A 16034-nucleotide genomic window follows, 5' to 3' on the forward strand; every position below is an offset into this window, starting at 1 on the left:
CATATAGCTTCAGAGCTCTGTCCTTTATGATATTTTTGACCGGATCTATTCTAAAGTCTCTTAGCATGTCATTTGTGCGGATGAAGATTCTTCGGAGAGCCTGATTTTGAGCAACTTGTACCTTTTGTATAGTGGTAGAGTCAACTTGAATATAAATCAAAATTTATCTCTATTAGTGAGACTTTTTTAAATGAAATTTCTAATAAAAACATATTCAGAAACTAACAGGTATATCATTTCTGTTAAATGTGACATCTGCTGGTAGTTATAACTGTTGGCTTAAGATATTATAAGTCGTATAAAATCGTTTACCACATGTATTCGAACTCATCTGTTTGACTCTCTATTCTCATCTGATAGATGAAAATTGATTTATAGATTTTTTTATATATATAAATCTATTGTTAAAGAAGATTTATAGTTTTATTTAAAAAAAAACTGCCAGTACTTTTACCGATTTGTTGCGGTATTCCTATACTTAAGAATAATTTGTATAAAAATATTAAAAAGATATAAATCATAAATGACAAAAAACAAGAAAATAAGAAATCTGATTAAAGTTTTAAAAACTTAATGAGTTCTATTTTTTTTTATATATTTCCATTTAATTTATATAGTATAAAATTTTTATAAATATTTTTAATATTAATTTGAATATATATTTTATTTCACATATGGTTTAAGTTATATATATATTTTGTGTGGCATATATTCTATTGTATACTTTATAATATATATAGTTTGTATAGTATTAAATAATTTTTTCTGTTCTCATAGATATATATGAATAATATAAATAAAGTATATAAAAAATAAACTATCATAGGTATATAAATTGATACGCTGATATCAAAGATTTTAATATATTTATATCGTCAAATGGGTCAAACTTCAGAAAGAGTCGTTATTGTCTTCTTATTATTGTATATTATTAATCATTTTTATCTATATGCTAGTAAATATTTATATACATTTTTTAACATATAAGTATTTTTTTTATATTTATTGTATAATTTATGATATTAAACTAACATTAATTAATTAATTGACAGTGTGAGAATCATACACTTTTTAATTGCTGTTCTCTTTTGAGAGGTCAAAGGCTTTAGCCATTATCTTTTAATCCATATAATAAATCATAATTTTTTACTAATCAAATGTTGTTCTCTATTTTCTGAATTGGAAACATTATTAATTAATTTTTTCTAAAATAATTTAAGAACACTTCTGATAGCGTTTTTTTTGTGTTATTTGCGAAAATGCCTCAAGTTGAATACTTATTTTTGTATTAAAAATATTTAAAAGATTGAAATTGAAGTTGAAAACTTTTATGTCTAACAGTTTTTAATATTTTCATATTAAAAAATACTGTCTATTAATTTAAGGAATTTAGTTTAATTTAAAATAAAATTTAAATTTATTTTCTATGTGTACAATGCTATTGGGAAAGGCTACCACGTCTATCACAATCTAAAATGCTTCTAGAAACTTACAACCGGAAACGCTTCAAAGATTGCATAGAACAATCAAAAAATAACCTAAGCATTATTGCGGAATTATTGACCGGTCACTGTAGATTGAAAAATCACCTTTCGTAATTGGGAATTCAATCCAACTCAGACTGCAGTTACTGTAGAGAAGAGAGAGAAATTGCATACCATGTGCCGGCACTAATGCACAAGCGGAATTAACACCAAGGAGGGTAATTCATGGATCACAAGGATCCAAGACTAGGAAAGATAGACTCTATTTTGTCTTTTATTAAAGCGAGAAAACTTTAGTCTGATTAAAGGGCTTAATAGATCTTTTAGGTCGCAGTACACTATCCCTTCTTTTACAATAATAATAATAATGTGTACAATGAGTGTTCCTAAATAGATTTTTGCAGTGTATGAAATTGTAAATAAGTTATTTCTAATTCCAACACTTAATGTAAAGTAAAATTTTTTTTTAGAATTTTATTAATTTCATTTTATGTATATTTATTATATTCATTCCTAAGATTAGTTGTATAACGTGTTATTAATCTTTTGATGCTTCTGAAATTGTTCTTTTATATATAGTGATTTTTTTTTTTGTTGAAAATTGTTTAGTAAGTATAATACCTAAAAATTTTACGGAATTTAGATATTATCATTGATAACGTTAAACTATATTAACAGACATCTAATACTGTTTCTAGGAATAGACAAACCAATATGTTTAAAAAACCAACTGTGCATATTTCGATTATGAAGAAAGATATTTCATATTAAATCTGAGATAAATTAACAACTCATCAATCTAATTATTCTGAAAAAATCCCATATAACTGTTTGGGCTCATCATTCTTACAGTTAGTAACTGTATAGTACTTTCAGTTAACATAATATATATAATTGTTGATCAAAGAGAACTCAATATTATTTATTTTCCTGTGTTGCCATCAAATGCGTTTCTGTTCTCTTCAAATATGTAGCCTAAATTTACATTTCTGGGTTTTCCCCAAACAACATGGGTTGTCTTGAAGAAGAAGCAATGGAAAATATTTCATAATAATAATGTATTCATAGGTATCCGACATTCATTTCTTATCTATGCAGTTCTGTAATAGTTAATATGAACAAAATACATATTAACATCATTATCATTTTATAAAGAAATAATGTCTTTTTTCAATTATGAAATTTATTTATTTATTTTACTCATAATAGGTACTTTTTACGATTAAAAAAACCAAAATATAATAGTGTAATAAAATTGAAATGTGAACCTTTGTCTTTGTTGAACCCTCAATATATTTTGTAAATAAATATTGGATTTCAGTTAATAGTTTTTTAATTAATTACTTTTAATGGATATTTAAACAGTTTAAAATTTTATTATATATAATGTAAACAAAGGGAGCTTCCTTCAAAGTGATTTATCAATTTTTCATACGAAACGATAGATTTTTATTTACCTTTATGACTCGCTTGTATATATTTAACTTTTTAGTTGATTAGAGTTCGAAATTGAAATTGAGAACTTGAAATTCAGCCATTTATACAAAACTTTAATAGATTTACTACATAGAAGTACTTATGATTATATCGACTATACCGATATACACTTAATGTGGTGGAACACTTAGAAACTAACTAAATGCATGCTTAGGTTGAATTGAGTATCGACTTTAAGTATACTAGATTACTATAAGTATATAGTATATTAGTACAGATTACTATACATCTAGTTTATTATACTAGAAATACTATATACAGACTACTATATATGTAATTTATTATACTATAAATATTATATACTATTTATATTATTATATGTTTATATTATTATATATATAGTTTACTATATAACTGAATCCTTTGTTATATATGAACCTATATCTTAAATGGTTCATACTTGGCATTATCATTCAGATTAAGCATTTTGAAATTGCTTGGTATTTATAAATATTATTCGGTGAGTCCAATAATATACATGAGACCTTGCAATTAACTAATACACAAATATAGTGCTCATCGCTATATTAATTCCTCTACTGATCAAATATGTGAGGCATACATCCTATATAAAAATAGATAAAATTTTTTTGAATATATTTATTTTTTACAAAATTATGTATTATATCATTTTGTTTGTGTATTAATTATTTATGATCCGATAATATCTGTTAACAAATTATTACCAATCTTTAAAATCAAAAACTGATTACTACCATATGTTGATGAATTCAGACTTCATTTGGTATGTTATTGTCTGACTCCAAACAAAGACTATGTATGAGGGATGGAAGACTTTAACGCAAACTATCTTTTTTTATGTTATGTTTCCTCATAAAAAAACTATTGAAGCCTTAATAGTTAAATAGAAGGAGATATAGTATTCTCATGAAAAATTTCCAAATTTTAAAGATTTTCGAATTTCTTTAAGAAAATTTCGTAAAACAATTCTGAATGTAAGGTAATTTGGAAAGGTATACGTCCATTCATAGGTCTTTGCGTGCTCAGTATTTGTAACAATTCAAAGAACAACGAAAAAGAAACTGAGGTGTTGACTTAAAAAAGGGGAATCAGACAGGACAAATGGTATCTTCCGAAACTACTTAAAGTGAACTGAAATAATAAAAATCGATAGAACACTGCTTAATTAAAAGATAATAATAAATGTTTTTTCTAGAGAGGTTTTGAAAAGTAGTGAATTACAACAACAACATTTTTTTTTTATAATTTTTAATTATTTGAATTTTTGACTGTTTATACAATATTTTTTATTAAATGGACTTATATATAATATAATATAATATTGCTTATAATATAATATAATATAGTATTATATATAATACAGAATGAAAATATATTATAAAATAAATATCATATAAGCATTTAAATGGAATTTAATATTTAATTAATAACTAAACACACCAATAAGAATATTATATTTTTTTAACAAATTCATAGAGTTGGTTTCTTTCGTAGTCTTATAAGTAAATCTTACTAAAAGACTGCTAGAACTGGAAATAATAACTTCTATAAGAATGAAAAAGTATCTTGATAAATTTAATTACCTAGGAATACAAAGTTTTTTATTTAATTGATTTTATATGACAAGTGCAAAGGTGCAGATATTACGTCAATAATTATACGATTGAAATGTGTTAGGCGATATTCAGAAACCAGACAACTTTCATGCAACACACAATCGACGACTTCAAGAAACACTTGTGGTTTCTTGTCTTCAGGTGGAGATATGTGAACATTTCTCGGCATGCATTCGATCGGTAATTTGTGAGAATTGCACGATTAACCTAACCGACCATCGAGTATTGATTTAGTATTGAAATTATTGCTAAGCTCTATGGCAGCCAAGTATAACTGCGTCTGTTTTATTAGATTTAATAGGGAAAAATATTAAATAACATAAATAAATAAGTTAAATGAGTCAATCAATGCCATAAAATTTGTTTATTATTTCAATGTGAAGTCTCTGACAATTGTTATTTTTATCTGTTTCCGTTTCTTGTATTGGACAAAAGTAGTTAATGCGATATTAAAAACTTTTTATTTAACAATTTTTAATTGTTTTTATTTTTTTAAACAAAAGAAATTTGAAATGATAATTACATTTATTTAAGGGTTTTGTTGTTTTATCCATACAAGTTTAAGTTATTATATTCATCACTTATAACATACGAGTCTCGTTCAACTCTGTACAGTACAAAATCAGACATTTAACTGCAAGAAGTTTTATTATTTTTAGAAGTATGGAGCGTGATTTATGTGTATTTAACACCTATTTAAAAATATATCAAATAACTGGTGATTTTATCAAGAAAATATTGAATTTCTGTTAATACACCAAGTAGTTCAGATATACAAGACATTTATTTATTAATTTAATTTAATTTAATCTATTTTGCATGACAATACATATCATCATTTCTCTTTAAAAAATGAAGTCATAATTAAAATAATGTATTATTAAATAAAAAATAGTACTGAAATTTAACAATTAAAAATTTAAATAGAATTAATTAATTTATGTAACACAGCAAGTAAATTTTTTTGCACAGTAAACAGTATTGCTTTGGGTCACTTGGCTAATGAACACTGACTTTAAGCTTCAATTCGTGGCAGGGCACGAATTCAACCGTGCGTACTTACTGTCTAAAAAAATTATTTAAGCGAATAATCAAAAATAAGATATAATTCCAAGATCACTGAGGATGTGTATTTGGCAATACTTGAAACAGTTATATGGGTAGCCAAAAATTTAATTAATTAATAAGAATAATAAAATTTTGTTGTTGCGATTCCCTACTATTTAAAACCTATCTTCTAAATTCAATATTAAGTAAAATAGTCGCTATTGTCAAAACTGACATTAAAATTAAATTTAATAATAATGTATCAAATGGTTGTATTGCAGTAATTTTAATTAATATTTTGATTCTAAGATTTCATAACCATTTAAATTTTAAAATTCCTATTTCATTAACATAACAATGTAATTATAAAATTAAAGACTTATTAGCAATTAATTTATAATTCTAAAATCAAAAATAACGATTTAATTTTGTAGACATATTCGTTAATTCAAATTAAATCAAAATTAGCTGAAGACTTCAATCTATGGGATAAAACCTATTCCGGAGAGCTTAAAACTTGGCCATATTGAATAAAGTTTCATTCAGAGTTATTCTTTTATTCAGCATACCTTAATTGTAATATTGGATGGCTTTTTCAAAATTTCTCAAGCTTAATGGACCATTTACTCTCCAGTAACTAAATGTATTTTTAGATTTAATTCTCTTATTAAAACACGTTATACAGCAATTTAAATTTGAATAAATCACATAACATGATTTCTTGAAGAGCAATAATATATATATATATATATATATATATATATATATATATAACTACATACAATTTCTTTCTCTTAACACCGAATGATACTTTGATGAAGTTCATAAACTTGAACTTCATTGATTAACTAATTTTACATTAACATATTTGTACTAATCAGAAATCATTATTAAGCTAATTAAAATTGATACACAAATTTGTATATTGAATCATTAAAACTAAATAAGAATTATAAAAAAATTAAATTAATTAAAAGCTTAAGGAGTCTATAAAAGTTTTCCACTGGTTTCTATTTTGTGCTATTGCTTTCAACTCGTTAAATGATTTGCACGTCTCCTGCTGAACTGTTCTTCTCCAGGTCATTGCTGGTCTGCCCCTGCGCCTAGTCCCTTGGGGGTTTCAAGTAAGTGCAGCATGCGCGATATCTTCATAAGGGTTACGCAGTGTGTGTCCAATCGAACCGTACTTCTTTCTTCTTATCTCGTTGTTTATGTTTGTTTGGTACGTTATTCTTCATTACTCTTTATTTGAAATCGTTCTAAGCCACCATATGTCTAATATGTAGCGCAAGCATCGATTGATAAATGATTATATTCTTCTTTCGATTTCAGAGTTACCAAGCCAGGTTTCCGATCAATATAGGTATGACGATTTCAAGCATGCGTTAAACGATATAAGGGGTTAATTAAACGACTTGGATAAATATATTATCACCAAATTTTTTAGATAAATATTGAAATATACATTTATGTATGTTTATCGATGGAGAGAATATAATACTATAAATAAAAATGAATACATGAAAAAACCAAATAGTATAAAAAATGCTACTATAAAGCAACTATTGTAAAAGCAGTATACTATTTGAAAAAACTAAATAATAAAAAAATTGCTAGTATAAAGCAGCTATTGTGAAACTATTATGCAACGGATCTTCCTACATCTTTATTACTTTAACCACAGAAATATTGTATACAGCTTATACTATAAAATACAGTATCGGTAGTAATTCGTATTTAATATCCCAATATATGTCTAAATGTGGGGTCATTTATAATTGTTGTGGTTTCTCTTACCAAGTCCTTTGATTAATTCAATTTAAATTGTATTTTTGCACACACCCCTCTATTACTTTGTAATCTGTCAGAATTCGTCATATGCAGTTCATATGTCATTTCCTTGTTAACAATGTGCTGCAAAACTAAGTTATAAATAAGTCGTCAACAAAACAATTAAATTAATTTCGTTCTTCATACTTTAATTAAGTTTTTTCTTGTTTCTTGTATTTTTTGTTTTTTTTTTTTTGTTACCTGACTTAGATCCAAATGCAACTGTGCGAAAAGCAACTGCAAGCAACACCGAAAAGCACAGAAGAGCATATTTTTGAATTGCGCTTAATGTGAGCCGGTTTAGTAGTAGCTTATGTTAAACGTATTATTATGTTAATATTTACATTGAATCCTACTACTGATATATGTGTGCAGATATACAGATATACAGATATACAGACATACGTACTTATTTATTTCTATACTCGTATGCGATGTACTTAGGTACTTGCTTCACTTTCGTACTATTGCAGTTAAGACTAAGACGTCTGTAGATGTAAGTTCAGGAATAGGCCTTTAAGGCTGCTTAGTATCATACGCAGTATGCAGTAATAATGCTAAAGGGTACAAGCAAGTAACCAACTTACCAACAAACCGTCTCTATCCTCGCACCCTTGCCGTGCTTGTCTAAGCGTAGTTATGTTACTTATTGTAGCCGACCGCTGCGAATAGTACGAGCACCCCAACCATATTTGTGGCATGTAACTGAGTAAGAGTATCTCAGGAGGGGTAATTATAACCTTTTCACTATAGTTCCTTTGTTGGAACTATACATTTGTGTATATTTTTTTTTTTAAGGTTTTCGGTAGTAGTGCTCGTAGTGTTTGTAGCGTTTGTCTACTTTGCGTACAAACTGTGCAATTTTTGCATTTAACATTTCTGAATTTTTAAATTTTTTGCATATTTCAAAGTTTTTGGCAAGCAAGCAAGCAAGATAGTGAGTGACCGACCTGACCATAATATTACCAGGCGGTAGGCTGACAAGGGTATTGAAAATTATATCGAAGTGCACTGCGCGATAGCCACTCTAGCAACAACAACAACAACAGAGACGGCACAGCAGCAGTTAAGACAACACAAAAAATGCTTTATTGAAAAGCATTTTCGTTATATATATATATATATTTTTTTTTTTTTCAATTTATTTTGCTTTCATATTTACTACTTCTGAGGTTTGGTTTGGTCAGGTTGAGTTGGTTGCTGTTGTTGGGCCCAAGCGCAGAAGGGAAACAAGTTGAAATCCAAGTGGAGAGCCAATTTCATGTTATTTGCACTGCTGCAGAATTGTATTGTCGTTCGAGACTTGATGCGAGCGCGGGTTGCGTCAAGCTAATATTGTGGCTTAACCACTTAGCTTATGAGTAAGTGTGTGAGTATTTTCAGTACTGTTACGGGTTCAGCAGTAGCCGTAACAGTGGCAGTGGCGGTGACCAGTGTTAGGACAAGTGAAGCGGTTAGCCACAATTAAGTGCTCAGAGTTGTAGTTTAGCATTTACATGGGCACACCACTTGAGTATCTTGTATCTTGTATCTTTTTTAATTTGCAAATTCGAAACTGGTATCAATTAAGTTTGAATTACTGCAATATTTTAGACAATTGTGCTCGTGTTACACACTCCATAATCTTATTAAATATTTTATTTAATTTATTTGACATTTTCTATATTATTTTATTTAAAATTTTTTATATATTTCTTAATACTCTTATAATGTAAATATATAAAATTATTTTCATATGTTTTAATAAATATAAATTTTGAAATATTGTAATTCACTTGAGCTGAGCGTATGGTCAATATTTTTCTTTTTTCTTTTTAATTGCAGATGCTTATCAATCAAGCCACCTGAGAGGTAAAAACTTTAAAATGATTATTCCTTTCCATACAAAACAAGTACATAAAACCAATACTAAAAAAAAATGTTAACTTAAGAGTTTTTAGAGCGAAAAAATTTTATTAATTAAAAAAAAAAATTAAAAAACAAAACATGAAAATATTTTAAAATTATAAAATATTTTGTACTATATACAAAAGTATAACGGTGTAGAGTACCAAAAGTAATGAAAATAACTGTTAAGCGGCACGTGCTCTAGCTGAAAAGAACGGAAATACGAAATAAGCAACCGGCACTGAAGAAAAACAAATTAAATTTGCTCAGGGTTGCCAACAATTTGAACAGGTAAAGGCGGAAGTTGCAGGATAAGCGTAAATAAACGTAAATAGAGCATAAAATATATGAAAACTGTACACATTGAGTTAATGATTAACTCAATCGAGCTTAAGCAGAAATTGAAAAAAAATTGAAAAAATTTATTTTTTATTTATCATTTTTTAATTTTTTATTTAAATAAAAAATTACATATATCTTATACGTTCTGAATTGAGTCATAAGCCAAGAAGTAAAAGTGGAGCGACGTAAGAGAAGTGAAGCTCAAATTTCCAACAAACACAGGTAATGGATGTATATATATGGACCCAAAATACCAGATACTGAGTGTACGTCAACTTCACTTTTAATGTATGTATCGTATGAAATTTACATTTATATAATATATATAAATACCAGCTTTCTAGCAATATTCTGCAGAACAGCAACAGACAGTCAGTAATATCTTTTTATAAGTATTGTACATTTAAATTTTTGATTTTTAAATGCAACTTTATTTAATTTTAATTTATATACATATATATTTATACTTGTATATTAATTTTTCACTCTAAAATACTCTTGAGCAGTTCATTTTTATTTCATAATTTTTTTTATTGAAACTTATGAAAAACAATGTTTAATATTAAATTATTTTATTAATTTTTTTTTTACACATCAAAAGGATATTGTTTATATTGTTTTGTCTTTTTAAAGTCGTTTTGTTATGGTTTTACCTTTCAGTATTTTAAAGTGGCTTTATATATATATATATATATATATATATATAATATTTTTATTTTTTTTTTCTGTTTTTGAATATTTTGGTAATAATTACTATATTTTTTTAAATAGTAATTCTATTATTTGTTTAGTTGTATTCTTATAAAATATATATAATATATGTAATGTATACTTATTATGTACATATTAGTGATGTTTAATATTATTATATACATGTACAATAGAACTCCACTAATCCAAATCCATTAGAATTAAAATAACTCTGAATTACTTAGATATTCGAATTGCGGAATTTATACAAAAAGTCCTAAAAGAGTCATAAAGTTCATATGCAGTCTGACTTTTGCTACAATTATGTATAATTACAGTAGAACTCTGCTAATCTGGATCCATTCAAATTAAAATAACTCCCAATTACTAAGATATTCGAATTGCGGAATTTATACTAAAAGTCCCAAAAGAGCCTTATAAAGTTCATATGCAGCTTGACTTTTGCTAGTATTATATACATGCACAGTAGAACTCCGCTAATCCGAATCCATTAGAATTGAAGTAACTCCGACTTACTAAGGTACTCGAATTGCGGAATTTATACTAAAAGTCCCAAAAAAGTCTTATAAAGTTCATATGCAGCTTGACTTTTGCTACAATTATATATATTTACAGTAGAACTCTGATATCCGGGAGTTATATTAAATTTCTCAAAAAAGTCTACTAAAGTTTAAATGTACATTTTAGAACCAGAAACTGAATATAAACTTAACAATAATACATTGTTAATGAGCTCAACTGTTCATTAATTTAAACGATAAGTTAAATGAAACATTCACTTGATTAAGTCATAAACCCATAAAATGTCTATTTTTTAGTGTAACGGTTTTTGACCTCATCACTTTCATGGATTTGGCTTACATTTCTTTATGAGCTCCTTGTTTTAAATTAAAACATCTGTGTCTCGGGAAAAAAATTTAAATTGTGTTCTTAGAAGATACGTTAGACCGATCCATGGAGTTTTGAAATTTTGAATTTCAGATCACTTTTTAAATGGCCGTATCTCAGACTTTGTGAAAGATATAGACTTAAAATTTATATAAATATAAATAATTAATATTGTTTATATTAAGTTACTAATCTTAATCGTTAATTTGGAAAAAAATGATTTTTCCAAATATAACATCGAAAATTTTAATATTTTAATATTGATTTAGATTTATCATAAACTATTATTAGAAAATTGAAATGGCATTATTTTTAGGAGTATTTTAAAAAATGTATTAATGCTGTGCCTTACGTATATGCACTTAATTTCAATAAATTAAATTTTTAAAAATATATAAGCAGATTTAAAAACTAAAACATTTGGGCGTAGAAAACGTCTTTATAAATACCTATAAATGTGATTTTTTTTATTAGATTAACGACCTCACATGTTCATAGCATGCTATTCGGATTAGCGAATCTGTGATCGATAGGGACTATAAGGAATGCATAATTTCTATTTTCATTTCTCTGGAATTATTTGTTGGGATTACGAGGGCATACGAATAATCAGAGATTCAGATTAGCTAAGACCTATTACATATGTAACTCTATCATGCAATATAAGTTAAATTATAAACGCAGACTATCAGTATATATAATTCTTTCATTGAATGTAAGTCATATCGTTAATGAACACTATTTTTTTCTTGTTTATATTTGAGCATATTATGTTATTAATATATATTAACAACATATTAATATATTATTTTAAATATATTATTCTCAAACTATTTAATTCATTAATGAATTTATTAACTTAGTGCATTTATATAAAAAGTCTCCGCACCTTCACCGAAAAATTCAAAAAACAAAAAGGAAGAAAATTAAAGAATCATTTTTTAATTTGGATCTGTTCTCACTAAGACCAGACCCCTTTCCCTTTTACTTTCATGGAAAATGTCAAAAATCCAAATGAAGTATAATTAAATTTTTTTTGCCCTAAATTGACACTGACATTTAACAACGTCTGTCAAATGTTTGTCAACAGACTCGGTTGCATAATTTGAGGCACCCACATTCGAAAAATTCCAAAATAACGGAATATATACTGTATCCATAAATTATAAAAAAAATCAAAAAAATCAAAAAAATTAAAAAAAAATAAAAAAAGTTGACGTAAAACCGCAAATCTGTGCAAGCGTGCCGCGCTTCACTCTTGAAACGTCATACAGATTTGCTTGCTTAAAATGAAATACCCGTATAGATCCAAGACATACTAAGACGTTAACTCGTATGTATAATATACATATGTATATATGATCTCATATGAATAAATAATAAAAAATTTTTATAAAATCTTTTAAAATTGCTGACATGCAATATTAAAACTTAATCGATCGCATGATGTGAACTCCATTGATCGTAAGTGACAGTTCAGTTTGGTCAGAGTCAAGCCAAGAAGACCAACCACGGTGTTTAAATGTTGTTAAAATGATTGCGGTGAAAATTACAGACAACCGAGAGTTGAGAGCTGAGAGCAGACAAAAGAAGTGGGAGCCCCATAAAATACGAGTATAATACGGGTATTAACAAAGGTATGAGAATATGGGTATGGAATACAAGTAAGTGCACTCACAGTCACTTATATTCGTATATGAATGAGTAGAGTGCCATACAGTGCCGCAGAGTGCCACAGAGTGAATACTAATATATAAAAGATACTTTGTATGAATGCTAAACAAATGAGATAAAATGTTTGTCAGCGAGCAACCGCAAAATGCAAATTGCAGGAGATTCGGTTAAATTGTGACAAATGAAGTTGGCGGTTAAATTTGTCTGTCTGTCGTGTCACAATGCAATTGACATATTTCCATCTATGGGTTCCATTGTCTGAATGCTTTAATGAAAGTTTCAATTGACACGATTTTTTGACAAATCAATTAAGACATTAAGTGAAGTTAGATACTTACATATCAGATGAACAATCTTACGTCAATCATCCAATAATATTGTTTATAGATGTTGTATAAATATTGTTAATACTTTTTGATATATTATTACACATTACTTACATTACACATAAATTATATTATTAATATATGCGTATATATCTATGTAATGTCTTAATTGGGTCTTAAAGTTTAATAAAATTCTATATTTTGATTAGAGTAAAATGCGTTAAAAAGCCTTTATCTTAATATCCAAATGTAGGTTCGGATATTGATAACTGTACGTGAAATATGAAGATCTGATCAATTCTTTATGTATATCTAACTACAATTATACAAAGATTTTAATATATACTATAATAAACTAGTAACATGTCCATAAGAAAAATTTAATTTAAATGATAGGCTTAATTCCGTTCTCCAACTGTATTAACATATGTAGATCCATGAGAACCTATAAAATTTAATTTGTCTATTAATATCTATTTTGAAATGTTCAGTTATAGCTTACATACTACTTATTAAGTTGTTACATAGTAATACTTTTTGAGCAGCACAGTATAGCTTAAATCTTTTTTAAACAAGCGGGTTATATATGTTTTATACTGAAATAGTGTTTTTAGATGCCTAAGTACTTATTAAATATAGTTAATAATTAAAAAAATTGTGCATGTGATTTATATGATATGATTTTAGGAACTTTAAGTGAATGGAACTAAAATTTTTTTGTTTCTTGATTTCGTAGTAAGAGTAAAACTTTAAAAGATATATAAAGTACGTTCTTCAACATGTATTACATTTTTATTCACTATTTTTTTTATTTATTTAGTAAATTTTAGGCTATTAATGCACCCCGACCTAAAAGATCTATTATGCGCCTATAGATTCAAGTAAAACAATTCTAGACTATTTATAAATTTCGTAATTGATGTGAGCTTAATTTTACCTATTAGATTTGAGACTAAGAGCCCGCTTTCAAGGTAGTCGAGCCTACTTTTTGCCGCCGCTGGGCAATTGCATAAAATATGTTCTGTTGTTTCCTCATGACAAAGTCGACAGAAATCACTTTCTACCACATCTAAATTCTTCATATGGTAATTAAGTCCTGTAAGATTTATCTACTAAATGAATTTCTCTCGAATTATATTTCACTTACGTATAAGGGTCTAGTGTATAGTCGAACGCTTCAATGGCACTTCCTGGAAGCAGTAAATCATATTGCTATCTTTGCAGAGAGTGCAACTTTTCGCATTCTCATGTTGTTAGAAGTTCGTTCTAACTTTGCTAGATTTATTTCTTTCCATCATTATTTTATTTCCTAATTAATATTATTTTGTATTCTTATTTTCCTGTTAGTGTTAATAAGTGATTAGTCATTTATTACTGAGTATTATGATTAGTCTTTGATATTATGATTAGTCTTTAATATTATGATTAGTCTTTGAGTTCTTTGAGCAGTTACTCTATCATTAAGCTGTGAATATGTTAGATTAGTCTATTTATAAAATTTTAAAAATCATGCTTATATTCTAGACTTTTATATATTTCTGAACAGTTATTACACTATCAGATTGAATAATTTGGGGATATTTATTTATTAACTTTTCATACTATTTGTAAAATAGTTGTGTAAGAGTCTTTAATATTTTTAGTTAAATTGAACTATTCATTAAATGACCTATTTATTTCAGAAAAGTGTGTCTCAGCCCTAAATCAGATTTATAAGGATCTATTATATATTTAATGTGTTTCGTGATGGTTGGTTTCAATATTTTTCCAATATCATTATCAATAAAATGAAAAATATTCATTGTTATGTATCGGTAGTACTATCGATGGCATAAACGGGTAGAGGTCCGCAGACTAAATCTTGAGAAATTCCTCTCACGACCACATTTGAACTCTTGAAAAGTGATAGATTTATATGATATACTTTTTGGTCGTCAATTATAAGCACTGATTATTTTTCATTCATTAGAAATGAACTTTGTTCCACTTATTTGTAGATGATAAGTAGTTCTTGATTAAATCTTAAAGCTGTCATTATATAATTAAAAGTTCAGATAATAAATTTACATTATTATATTAACTGCGGTATTTAAACAATATTATATTAAAAAGTACTATGGATAATTTAATTAACTTTATAATATATATTAATGTTTCTATGAGCAATACAGAGAGTAGCACAATTAAATTAAAATATACATATTTATATATATATATATATATATATTATTATTAATTACTGCTAAATAGTCTCCTTGCCATATTGTGATTCCCACAAAATCAGGTGTAGAGCGTAAGTATCTTTACTTTGAACTTTGGATATATATGTTATAACGAAATAACGAAATTATATAGATTTTAATATTTTCTATTTTAAATTAACCTAATGAAACTGGCATTAATTTATATTTTGTAATATAATTTGTATTGATTTCTATTATTAAAAAACTGAATGGAAAACCATCGACACTTCATGGGAATAACCGTAAAAAGTGGCAATTTAAGCAATGTTCACTCGACAATTAGAAGCTATAAAAATTATTTCAGAGTCATGGCAAGCCCAAGTTTAAAAATTGTATCAATCTAATGAACCAATTATAGTTTTTAATACAAATAATAAGTCCATTTTAGTGAATTTTCCACTATTACATTTACATATATTTTTATGTGTTTATATGTTTGTATGTATGTATCTGTATATATTGTACCATTTTATGTTATATGTTATATGGTTGCAAGATATATATCAT

The 16034-nt window shown here is 26.7% G+C and overlaps 1 protein-coding gene across 4 annotated transcripts in view; it reads left to right on the forward strand.

Moving 5' to 3' along the window:
- Positions 1-16034, forward strand: part of LOC119688095 (dachshund homolog 1) — a 54233-nt gene that overhangs the window by 4784 nt on the left and 33415 nt on the right. For 3 of the 4 annotated variants that reach the window (XM_038102737.1, XM_038102738.1, XM_038102740.1), the window contains exon 2: positions 9281-9307. The exons of the other annotated variant lie outside the window; for it this stretch is intronic. In XM_038102737.1, the coding sequence (XP_037958665.1) occupies positions 9281-9307 (27 nt within the window). The remainder of the gene's footprint in view (positions 1-9280; positions 9308-16034) is intronic. 4 annotated transcript variants of the gene reach the window in all.

Source organism: Teleopsis dalmanni, chromosome X, assembly GCF_002237135.1.
Source record: "Teleopsis dalmanni isolate 2A chromosome X, ASM223713v2, whole genome shotgun sequence".
NCBI classification, from domain to species: Eukaryota; Metazoa; Arthropoda; class Insecta; order Diptera; family Diopsidae; genus Teleopsis; species Teleopsis dalmanni.